Source organism: Oenanthe melanoleuca, chromosome 2 (assembly GCF_029582105.1).
Source record: "Oenanthe melanoleuca isolate GR-GAL-2019-014 chromosome 2, OMel1.0, whole genome shotgun sequence".
Lineage (NCBI taxonomy): Eukaryota > Metazoa > Chordata > Aves > Passeriformes > Muscicapidae > Oenanthe > Oenanthe melanoleuca.
Window position 1 is genome coordinate 19937612 of NC_079335.1, and position 13385 is coordinate 19950996.

General features: G+C 34.9%; 1 protein-coding gene across 5 annotated transcripts in view; it reads right to left on the reverse strand.

The window, feature by feature from the left end:
- The window catches only part of RIMS2 (regulating synaptic membrane exocytosis 2), a 449695-nt gene that overhangs the window by 308367 nt on the left and 127943 nt on the right, over positions 1-13385 (reverse strand). For 2 of the 5 annotated variants that reach the window (XM_056484741.1, XM_056484740.1), the window contains exon 1: positions 8277-8841. The exons of the other annotated variants lie outside the window; for them this stretch is intronic. In XM_056484741.1, the coding sequence (XP_056340716.1) occupies positions 8277-8398 (122 nt within the window). In that variant the 5' untranslated portion in view covers positions 8399-8841. Of the gene's footprint in view, positions 1-8276; positions 8842-13385 lie in introns of those variants that run through there. 5 annotated transcript variants of the gene reach the window in all.

Consider the following 13385-nt stretch of genomic DNA (forward strand, 5'->3'; position numbering starts at 1 on the left):
TTAGTGCACAGTAGTTAAACCACAGACTAAACTTTTTGGTTTAGAGCATTTCTCTGTGACTATGTCCTATTTTATAGGTTAATAATGAAAACTATCTTACAGCAATTATAATTGCATTCCTCACTCATCAACTTAGTTTTGTATACCTTTAACAATTAAAGGTTATTGTTTTTATTATGATATATGTGACTACTACTTTCTAAGAGACAAGGGCTTAAAACTTATTTCTTCAAAATATTGATAAAGTTTCATGATAAAAAATTGTCTTCAATACCAGAAGATGGTAATTTGGAAGTATATCTTAATCAGAAAGATGACTCAAATAGTGCAGCAGAATAAAGTGGATTAATCAAGACATATTTCATTCTTATATATAAAGACACCATGTAAATTCCCTCCAACTTACAATATCCAATTCAATTCTTATTATAAAGCAAACAAAATTAATGTTTCAGCATTTCAATTTCTAATCTCTTTCAAACTTAGGGAACTTTGGGACAAATTTCTCCAGCACATAACATTTTTATTTCATTTCTTTATCTCATAATTATTCCCTGTCTGGTTCAGAACAAGAAAGCAGAACCCAAAAAGCAGCTTTCAAAAGGCTGACTTTACCCTGAGATAAAAGGTTTGAAGCAGAAGCTGGAGGTATTTCATGTCCTTGGCTTCACTTCAGCATGTGCTTTGCAATAGAGAGGCAAAGTTTAAAATTATGCCATTACCTCCAAAATTCATCTTAGATTTCACAATTTTTTAGGGGTCAATATTATATTCATTTATTCCTCTCTCAGAACCCTGTAAATAATTTGAGGCTCGATACCCATCTTTCTTGAACCATTTTAAAACACAGTGTTTTCTGTGAGTAAACCTTCATTCTGTCTTTATAGTGCAAAATCAAGAGTATATTCCTGAGAAATCTAAAGGGATGATGGGTCCATAGTCAGTAACTGGTAGGGCAGTCCCATCACACCTGGCAGGAAAGGAGCTGGAAAACTTCAGTGCTCCTCCCTTCCATTCTCCCAGCTTAGCCAGACCTACACAGCCAAATATCCCAGTGTTACTTGTGCTATTCTGTCCATCTGTAAGATGTGATATTAGAGGTTTAAAAAAGTTTGTTTTCCCTCTTAGTTCTTTTTCTACCCATAATCATACTATACCCAAAGCACAAATCAGAGAGAAATAATGAAGAAATGCTCAACACCAACAGAAGTGGTCTTCATTACATTGCTTCAGTAAATAAATAACTGTGGAGGGACACCAGCAAAACTTGTCAATCAAGGAAGAAAATTAAGACATAGCTTTTCTGATATGGAAATCTTTGCTTTTCAAAGCCCCCTGTTTCTACAACACAGTATAATTACTGCTCCTGGCCTGGTAAAGGGATAGTGCCCTTAGTAGGCAGATTGTACCATAAATGTGCATGTGATTACTAACCCAAAAGGAAAAAAAAAAAAGCTAAAAGGATAAAGGAATGCAAAGAAGGGGAGGGCTACATGAGTACTGTTAACCATTATTGTGTGCAGTTTTGGACCCACAATATAAGAAAGATTAAGCTCTTAGCATCCAAAGGAGGGTAACAAAGATGCTGAAGGGCCTTGAGGTGAAGCCATATGAGGAGAGGCTGAGGTCACTTGGTCTGTTCAAGAAGAGGAGATTGAGGGCAGAGCTCATTGCAGTTACAATTTCCTCATGAGAGGAAGAGGAGGGGCAGGTACTGATCCCTGCTCTGTGGTCCCAGTGACAGGACCCAGGGAATGGCCTGGAGTTGCATCAGGGGAGGTTTAGGTTGGATATCAGAAAAAGGTTCTTCACCCAGAGGGTGGCTGGGCACTGGAGCAGCTCCCCAGAGAAGTGGTCACAGCATCAGCCTGACAGAGCTCAAGGAACATTTGGACAGTGCTCTTGGGCACATCATGTGGCTCCTGGGGATGGTGCTGAGCAGGGCCAGGAGTTGGAATTTTATGATTATTGTGGGTCCCAACTCAGAATATTCTGTTATTTTTTTAATATACTTGGTAATGAGCAAAGAAGGACCAGTGAAGACTCTCGCTAGGAGCTGTTGACCACACTGTTGGGAAAGATGAAATATTTATGCCATATGAGTCTGACCAGCTCAGAGGTATTGACCTTGCTGCACATCAATACAAAAAACCAACTCCCAGCAGGCAGGAGGGAGGCAGGTTTGCTTAGCACTCATGCCAGTTTTATCAGAGTGACAGCACCCTGAAGAAGAGCAAAATGGGTACATTGCTGCAGCCACCACAGCTCAATCTGTCCTCAAATACACCCACTATCTACTCATGGGTCAAGACCAGCAACCTTGAGTTTTGGATGTTGGAACATGCAGTTTCCATAAAATACTGGGCTCTTGTCATTTAACAAATCTCTTAAATGTTTCAACTATACAAAATCATAGTCATTTTTAATATCGTGATCTCTTTCTTCTTTTTCCAGAAAAAGAAGATATTACCCACATTTTATTGGGCTGTTCTGAGAAATGACAAGAATCATCTGAGTTATTCAAGAATAGAAAGATATTTTTTTACATGTTCTCTTCAAAAAGTTGTACTTGGTAACTCAATTATTCCTTAGATTTCTGTTGCTCTCACCCAGGTGAGAAAAAAAAAATCAAGTTTTAAAGCATATTTAATCATTTCTAAATTTAGGATTATTTAAATTTCTGAATTTAAAATACTAGCAGAATTGAGACAAATTATCCACCTCTGATCCATCCTCTTTTTTCTTCCTGGTGGGAGGTTAGGATCATATGCCAGCTAGGATTTTATTGGCATCATCAGATAACAGCAGTTGATGCACAATGAGAATAGAGGGAAACCTGTTATGGCTGCAAATATCCACAGCTCTGTGAGATTCATGGAGGAAGCATATGCCACCTTATTAAATCTGTTGCAACTGAGGTGGAAGTAACAGAAGGTATCTCTCTCCAGAGCTGGAAGAGATAGGAAAAGAAATTATTCTATAAGGAAATCTCTTTTTCTCTCTGAAAATATCTGTAACAGAATGTTACAGGGATGGTTTTTCCTAGAAATAGGGACTTAAAAACAAACCCAAAACCCAACAGCCTAGATAGGATGGAATATAGAACTTCCTGTGAGAAAGAAATAGCTTTGGGCCAAGTTGGTTCAGTTGCTTCACCCAAAGGAAAAAGAAACACGAGAAGAAGATGAGAAAAATCATGCTACTTGTCCCAAAGAAGCTAATCAAGGGTCAAAAGGATAAATGGAGTTAGATACTTGCAGCTCAAAGTCCTCTGTGAGGAACATTTGGCAAAGGTGCAGGAAACCCCAAGTACACATCTGTATGAGTTTCTCTCTGCCTTTTCTATACAACTTGCTGACCCAGCTGCCATCTTCCCCTTGTGTTTAGAGAAGTTCACATATATATAGATATATTTGCACATAGGGATTCACCTGAATATGGCTTATTTCTCTAATTCTAGGAAGAAAATAAGTTAGAGGATTATTTGACATGGACAACTTTCCTACAGTAATACAGAGATCTAGGACCAGAATTAGCTTTGTTTTGGAATTCTGATTGTGTCTGAGGCAAGACACAGTTAAGAACACGGGGAGGAAATAGCTTTGCTATGTCTTTAATACATTAGGGAAAAATTACATGGTAGGAATACAAATAAATGCATTTACCAACACTGTGTATTAATTATTGGAGAAAGCACATCAGCTACAAATCTGAGGAATATACTTAAAACAGGATTCTATGAATCTAGTATGGAGGTAAAAAGGAGCAGATGTGAAAATCCCAACAAACTAAATAGTTAAATAGCTATAGACAAGCCAGTTTTGAAAAGGGAGGAGAGGCAGTTTCAATTACAGTATTCAGCAGTATTTCATCACAGAATATGCACAATATACTGTCAGTTCTAAGACCATTTTGTTGGTTTTCTTATTGGCTCTTAGACTAGTAATATTTGAAAATGCAACATTCTCTTAGAATATTAGAAAACCTCTTGCTATGTTGAACCAATATAGTCGGGGAAAAAAAACCTCAAATCTATTCCAAGAAATATTCTGACAATTTTTTTTTCCCCAATAAGGAAGAGAAAATGATCTTTTTCCTTCAATGTCAAAGTAATGATTATTAACACCACAAAAAATAGCAACTGTGACAGTAATTCTTGGCATCATTTGATGGCTTCATTATTAAATGGAACTTTGGTAAATAGCTACTAGATATATTAAGGAAACAAAACAGAAAATCAAATAATTAAAAGGAAACATGTTTCTTCTAAAATGATACTTTCACTGTAAATGTCTAGTTTTGCCAATTAGCTAATTTATTTTGGCATTTTAGCAATCTTTTAAAAAATCAATGTATTTATGTTAAAAGATGCTTACCAAAGGATTTCAAAAGTGAAAACTCTTAAAAGTCTTCAGAAACACTGGAGTTTAATTTAATGAAAGAAAATACAATTTGTTTTTTTAAACTAGGCGTGTCTAATTTCAAAATGAGACAATTCCTAAGTCTCTATTGTACCCAGAATTTGGTGAACAATCTTTGTACTGGTTTTAGGCTCAATATATTAGTTATCTTATGCCCCTGTGTGGCCAAGCTAAACAGTAAACTCACTTTTACAGAGCAGTAAAAAAATCTTAACCATATGTCATGTGAGAAGCCAAGTTTAGGTAAATTGACCACTTTCTATTTTCTGAGAAAAGCTTCTAATATAAATTGCAATACCAAAATTGGACTGATAGTCCTCTGTACACTTTGTATCAATTTTAGTCAAAAAAGATGCTCCCCATTATGCAGAGTTAATCTGAATACTGCCCAAAGCAATTGTGACCTCTGGAAGCATGTTGCTACAAATAGAGCATCCAACAGCACAGCATTTGTACACTAAACTCTAAATGAAGAATGGCAGTCTAAAAATCCAGCTTACTTAATTACTAAAGGGTTAAAATATATTTTAAAACTTTATTTCATTGTCTTTTGTCATTTGAACGAATAGTATCCCACTGAAAGCAATCAGACAAATTTTAGACTGCAAAAAAAGCAAACCTCCTTTAGATGTTGCTGTAAAATTGGAATGTAATGTAAGCATATAGTATGTTTTCATAAAAGATCTCTTGATTTCTTTTCTGGACACATGAAGAATTTATTCCATAAACTAGCTATTTGCCAAATGCTCAAACTGTAAAACAATCCTTATGGTTTCCCAACGTGAGGTAATTCTAAAAATTTTTCAATATAAAATAACTTATAACCCAGGAGATAGCACCACAATCCCCAACACAGGTGAAGCACAATTTGGAGGTAAAATGATAGCTCTTACTGCTTCAGCTGGCTGGAGTTGGTAATGCCAGGCAGAGCTGTGCAGGAACAGGAGGGAGGCCCAGCAAACCAGCTCTCTCTTTTAACTCACAATAGCATCTTACAGGGAAGTGCTGCCCTGTAGCTGGCAAGAGAACTCAGCAGCAATATCCTCCATTAGAAGCTGCTGGGAGGGGATAACTAAACCCATTCAAGTGCTAAAATCAATCTGACTCCCAAGGAGCTCAATATCATTTGGGTCCTCTCACATCAGCTACTGCAAAGCCAAAACTATGCAAATGAAAACCCAATTCATGTAAAGTTTTTATGGGAAATGATGAACAGCTTAATGTATATTCTTGTCAATGTTTAGCATAGCATCAGAAAGCAAAGCCCAAGTTTCCTATCTTTCTTTCAACAAAATCTCAGCATATCTAAACTTTCTGAAGAACTGAAGAACAAGAACTCTAAGAACACGATATTAAATTTAGGAGGAATGAATAGTCAATTAAAATTATCTGTATACTACCTCCTTACCTATGAGTTTGTTTTACACTTCATTATCTACTCTAAAATTTGTATGCATTAGCCTGTTTTCTTCACATTATTTATTACTTTGTGGCAGGAACAGTTAATCACTCTGTGTGTAATGTCAGCTGTTATCTTTCTGGACTCTGACATGTACTTTTTAGATGTAAAAACAGAAAAACCATATTCAAAGGAGAAAGGATCATCAAAGGACAAAATATATAGCTTTGAAGACTAAAGAGATAGACCACATTACACCTTATCAAAGCAGACTCTTACATGCTGGAGGTACACCACAGTTCTCAGAAGCATAAACTCTTGCATGAACAATTAGTTTTTAGCAAGTGTCTTACATTTATCCTGCAAAGCTTTAAGTGAAAAATCTACCTAAATTATATACTGCATTCATTTAATTAAAAAAAAATAGAACAGTTTTTACATCAGTAAGACAATCAAAGGACTACCATCTGAAATAAATGTCAGTGAGATTTTTTAGTGACTAATAGGTGACTTCTTTGAAGACCTTTTATCTAGATTAGATCTAAAATACAAATAGTTATTCAGAAGATGGAATCTTTTTACTCAAAAACCTTAAAATACTTTCACCTAACTTTTCTATCAGAAGACAGAAAAAGCATGAATTAGTCCTCACAATTACTGCTGCATATTGTTTAAAAATTGCACAATGTTTCCTTGAGGCCAAAAGCATTGATACCTAGAAAAATATATCATAGTTCCTTATAAATACAGAAATATTCTCGTCCTAAGTAAAACAGTCCATAAGAGGCTTCATTTCCTAACCCTTTCTTGTTTGCCAGTCTTCTAGAATAAATATACTCCTAATCTAAGGCACAGCAAATGAATAAAAATAACTCTGTCTTTTGACTTGATACTATATGCAGCTTTTGCCCAAGTCTCACAAGCAAAACAAGCACAGAAAAGCACCATGCACATGTATTTGTTAAAAAAAAAAAAAAAAAATAGCAAACATGCTCCTTGATCTACAAAAAGCATGTACTGTGATCTGCAAAAGCAGATCCAGGGAATCAGGAATGGGATGTAACTGATTAGAACAGTTGCTAAGGGCTTTGCTGGTTGCTGCAGGCCTGAAAGTATGCACTGGGAAATATGCACAGTTTTACAATCACAGCTGATAATACGTAAATTATTGCTCCATTTTGTAGAGCTTCAAATATTTCACAGTATACCAAAGGGATACAAGAAAAATCTCACTGAATACAGATTTCATATATATCTAAAAATACCTTCATTCATAGCAGTGATTATGACTGCTAAAACTACCAACATAATTTTACATATCTAATTAGAAATTCATAACCAAGATAGCAAAACTTGAGAACAGTAACATTAAATAAATATTAAAATATTTTAAAAGGAATTGTCAGCAGTAAGGGAGAGAATCCTTACAAGAAAATCATGAAAATTTTCTGAAGTATAATGTGCAAATATTCCTGTATTTAAGAAAGAATACCCCATTTAAAAGAGATTTCTTCCACAGAGACAGAGAAGAAGATTAAAATGCTGGATGTAGTCTCTGCCTATTACTTCCACCCTTTTTCCAGAATGTTTCCATCAGTGTACTATCTTTATAAAAACCTACAGGATTCTTTTTCTTCCTGACCTGCACTTCCACTCTCTTAGATAAAATTATTAATATTTTTATGTTTAATATTTAATAGCAATATGAAAAAGTTCTAAACATCGGTACTATAATATGTCTACTGAATAATGACACAGAAATGTGGCATTATTAATTCATTTTACCCCTCCAAAAATCCTAAGAAACCAATTCAAAAACTGTCTTGCACCAATAAACAACTTCATTTCTATTTCCCACAAAACAACAGCTATTCACAAAAGGGTACTCTACAGAGCTGACTGACCTGCTGCAAAGCATCCACTAATCAGCTATAATTTGGCCAGTTAAAAACATCACTGAAAACCACCACACACAGGATCTAAATCTTCTAAAAATAAGGAACTGCTTTCTATTTTGCAAAAGGTATGCAGGACTACTAATTTGCATCTTCCAATAAATTATGTATGGTTAAACAGACACATCTCTGAGCATTTAATCTTTTCACTGCCATATCCACACAGAAATCATTTTCTCTGACAAATTTGTTTATGAATATTTCATATGCTTTAAGGATTACAGCTAATAATGCTAGCTTCTAATGGCAGCTAATGTACTTGAAAGATACATAACCATCTTAAATATTTTATTCTATCTTTGCTGGCTTTTTTTCTGCAGATGGAGTTCTCATGTAAATCCTTACATAAAACATAAAAACACTAACAGACTCACTGCTACCATAAAAATACTAATATCTAGGAGTGCAGTTATAAAAGTACCCCACTGAAAAGCATGCAGATCAATTGCCATCAGCATAAAAATAGAAATGATGAAGCAAAAATATTTCATTTCTACTTACCTAGTGTTGTTCAACGTTTGTCCAAAAAGATCATTTTGTAAAATATTTGGAGGGGATGAGAAAACCCCATGAAAATGAGATAAAACAGAATTGCAGACCTGGCGCAGTGTTTCAAATTGCATTTTCTCCCTTTCCTTCCCTTCTATTTTTCTTCACCACCTGTCTTAAAAGTCATCTATTTTGTACACACCATCAAATACAAATATGCCAATCAAGTTCCATATTTCTCCTGATCTCTGTAAAAGCTGTGCCTAAATGAGCAGGGGCTGATAGTTAATTGTACAGTCATTATTCTTCTAATTCAGTCGTAGAAGATTTAGCACCCGAGCGGCTTTCTCCTGACTGTAGCAAGAATTCCAAACAGCAGAAAGCTTTTTGGGCATTCCCAGCCGAAGTGTGAAGCTGAGCTGCTTTCATGTACTCTACTCATATTTCTCTAAGCCTATTAAAAACACGCAGTGAATAGATGCTGTCGTCAGGAGTTTCAGCACATCTGGCTGCCAGCAATAAAATCTCAGAAGTAAAAAAAAGGAGGACAAGGCATCCTCACACTGTTACTACTGTCTAAGAGGAGGAGGATTTCTGCATCTTCCCCTCCTCCTTCCCTCCCCTGTAAAAATGACTAATATCCGTGACCATGTATGTAGAATTCTTAATTTTTTTTTTAATGTAAAGGCGATTCTGAAGGACAGAAAGACCACTCTAAAAAAATTCTGCGCATAATAAACAACATGTAGCACTGAGACTGTAACAATAGCTCTTTTGTTTCATATCTGAAAAGCTATACTGTGTCTGAGATAACAGGTTTTTCGTGCAAACATTTAAATGTAGTATCAATTCATGACTGAAGCAAACAGTATATATTCCATACATAACCACTCTGTCAAGGACTGTACATGCAGCATCAGGGCAATGATTTACCGTGCAAACTTGAACAATTACTAAAAGGAATGGCTGCATTATATATAAGCACTGCATTTCAAAACGAAACGCCTTCAGCATCTTTTAAAAGTTTATTGCACTGAATCAGCCCTGATAGAGCCGAGCAAAATCAATCACTTCTTAGGGTGCTCCAAACCCATCTACTTCCAGGAAAACCCACTATTTCAGGAGCCTGTGTACTGGTACACAAGTATCAGATATCAAAGAGCAAGCAGCAGAATCAGTCATCTAACAGAACAGAGAGAGATTTTGCAACACAGCATGCTCTGTGAAAACCATGAAATGAACACAAAATAAGTATCCCTGACTAAAAAGCATTTTCTCTTTTCTTTAATGCTTTTGCCGGAGGATAACATTACATAACAGAACAGAAAATTTTATCACTGTCAAATAAACATAACAATTAAAAATATTTTCTTTTTAATATCTAATTTTCTATCAACAGCTTTTAATATCTTTGCACTAATTACAACATCTCCAAATAAAGCAACATAAAATGAAGTCCATTATGAAAGCTCTTCCACTGAAAGCAATTTGGATCTCAGATGATGTGGGAATAAGCATCTTTCCAGCTTATTCAAGTGTGTTGATGTGCTCAGAAGCAAGAAGCCACCCAGGCTTCTTTGGCCAAAAGGATGGTAGCTACAACACAGATTTTAAAAGAAAAAAAAGAAATGGGAGCAAATTCATCTCCTGGCCTCCATAAAAAAGATAGATATGCATATCCCCACTACCACCCCTGTTAATTTTTTCCTTTTTTTTTTTAATCGTGACAATATCTGCTAATAAATCTGTTTGCAAAACTCATGTGAAACCCTACTACCCAAAATAGTTTTTAATACCTGTTTTTCTGTCCATAGCATACTGTGCATTATGAAAGCATTGTATTTGAGCAATGTATAACAATTTGTATATAAAAGTAATAGGCCCTATGTCTGTCAAAGCTGGCAACTTTTGAGATCTTGAAGTAGAAACTGGCAGATATTTGTGGTTGTCTTGCTATGATAAAATGGAAAAGTAATGCTTGCTAACCACCTTACCTATATTACAGAGAATTCATGTTTGGAGTGCAAGGAAAATATGCCTTTCGATTCATTCAATAAAAATAAAAAACCCAAATCTCTTATCTGCTCCAAGAAACAGAGTCATCTTGTCCCAGAAGTTCAAGGCATTCTGATCAGTATGATATGCACCACTTAACAGTTCAGAGTCCATGTTGGCAATGGAGTAGTACTGGTACAAGACCAATATTTTATCACATATTTCAAGTACATTACCCTTTTTTTGGGTGCTTTATGAAAGGACATCACAGTCAAAATGCTCCTGTAGCTGCAACTAAGTTCTGAACATTTGACATTCATCTTTCTAAGTCTTCATTCTCAGATATTTAAAATGGAAGTTAGGGCACACACTCTTTTTTCTTCTTTTTTTTTTTTTTTTTTTTTTTAAGATTGTCCTATAACTACTGAAGAAAGAGAGGTATTTTAAATTAATTTCTAAATTTTTTTTTGAAGTAAGGAATAAAGACTACTCTGCAGAAACTCATGCACGTAAAATGTTTCATAGGGAAAAAAAATAAAGTCAAAGGATACTTTTAAAGGCAAATACTTCATAATTGCTGCTAGCAGAAAATTCAGCTATAATGAAATGGGATTTGTGCAAATACATTTTTTTTTCAAACATCTGGAATTTTCATCAAAATTTAATGTGCTGTTGATTTAAAATACTCTTTTTTATTTCAAAAAATGAATGGGACAGAATAAAATAGACTTGACTTTTTTTCCTGACCCTTCTAACACATTCCAAGAGACCCTTTAGCCAATAAACAATTCTTTCCTGTATTTAATATGTGGCCTAGAGTAGTGTATTGACCCTATAATGTGGGCTTCCTACTAACATCTCTTTTTAGGTACTTCCACCTTTTCCAAAATATCATCATTCATCTGAGAAGAGTCGAGGAAGTGAGAAGACCTAACAAGAAGAGGCTGAAGGGAATGGAATGAAGGAACATGAGCAGAATGGGCTCTGCCCACTGAAGTACCCATCCTTCAAGAACCAGAATGAAACTGACAACCAAAAGAAGTCAGTAAAATCACACATAAAATCTATTTGATATTGTTTGAGAACAAAATAGTATAGGTACCATTTATCTTATTTCAATGCTGTTACAGATCTTCAAATGTGTCACTGTTTCTTATATTAAAGTTATATAAAAAATTCCTGTTGGGAAGGGCAGTAATTTAGCATCATTTCTACCATTCAGGAAATTATACCCTCTTCACATAAGAATGTTGGAAAAGACAGGGATTAGTTTTCTACCTTTTTGATATTTAACTTGAGATCTCCTTTTCTGTTCTTCAAGTCTCTGATTCTATGCCCTCCAAAACCCTCCAAAGCCCTCCAAAAAATTAGAAGAAAAAGAGGTCCTATATGCACAGGCTTCTTTTTTTGGAACACCACTAATTGTGTACTTAATAAGCAGCAGGTAAGCCAAGCACTGCTCAAGTACTTGTGTTTCTAGCATTTCCTATCCTTTGAGGGCCTCATTAAAATAATTTTGACAGTGACCTTTATTATGGTATTTAATGTATTTATACTTGAAAAAATATATATGTACATGCTCTTGCTATTTATGGTTTAATAATAATGCATTTCGTTTTAACACCAATTTTATCGAGGATTTCATGGAAATGAAGACCAAGCACTTCAAAGCTATTGCAGAGAAAGAGTCAAATGAGTACTAGATATTCTGAACAACTACTTGACATGGTTGACAGCCTATTTCAAAATGAAAAGACAAGCCTGAGAAAGCACCATTGGATCCATTAAGCCAAACTACACTGAGGTCCATACAGATACCTCTCTCTGTAGCCAAACTGAATCTTAAGAAAAGTTCACCAGACACAAGTTTTTAAGAAAAAAATACACGAACGATCCCAAATATCAGCATTTTCAAATTTACATAAAATATTTAAAATTTCAAACATAAGATTAAACTTCCTTGAATTGACTCTAGATTTCAGAAAAGTAAATCTATTATACAAAAAAGTTGACAATATGCATAAATACGTTATCTCAAACATTACTTACATGCATCACTTATTATACGCATATAAAAAAGATTTCACAGGACTTTGGAGTTTAAACAAGGTAGAGTCATACAAACTTATTAAAGCTATATATTACAGCTTATAAGACAAAGATTTTTCTGTGATAAAAGATACTATCAAGAACAATTTTAGATTCAATTCCATTCTAATCTACTGGATAGTATGTAAGTACAGTTTGATGGAAACACTGAAGAAAACTGTAGAGCTGAGTCACTTGGAGTTTGGGGTTAAAAGAAGGATCTTTTAAATGTGCAGAAAGTCTAATGTCTACTGTCTTTTCCATCTAGATACTACATAAAATTTTGTAATTAATAGCACATGAATACCTGTATTACACCACCATCACTCTCCAATATGCCCTTATCAAAGCATTTAGTTAAATACTCATGATTAAAATATTTTTTAACTGACATTCACTATGAAAAGAAAAAACTTCTGAACAAATTCTTTTCAAACAGATAAGTTAACAATGGTGGCCTTGGACTTTAGATAGCATTTTATTATTACTGTTTGTAAAACTCCTTCTTTTGGGTCAGCAAACTGAAGCTCCAAGGTGGGACATAATTTTAAGGACTATTGGAAATTCCATTCAAGGATGGGCATTTCACTTCACTCCTGCAAGTAGACTTTCTTTTGGAATAAAGCACACACCCATTTGTATTTCATCACATCAATGTTCAAAGGTTCAGCTTCACAAGAGAAGTTTAGCAACTAATGCAAAATCTACATCTGTAAATTTAAACACATAACAACAGGAGTCATAGAAGCCAGTATTCTAAATATCTACAATAGGAAATAATAAAGAAATAGATACTGATAAAGCTTCAAACCCAAAAAGATAAAAGTACCTAAATCCAGGCTACAGGGAAGCATCAGAGTCTGTCCAAGAATTGTAAAAATGAATCTTCTGGTTCTGCTGGCGCCTCAGCAGTCATTCAAAATGCACCATTCTTCTTATTTCAGGTAGACAGGCAGTTAGAAGAGTGTTAGGAAGCATGGAAAACTGAGTCCCAGGTTTCTCTGATGGCTTCCTAAAATATGCCCACAAAGTTCTTAT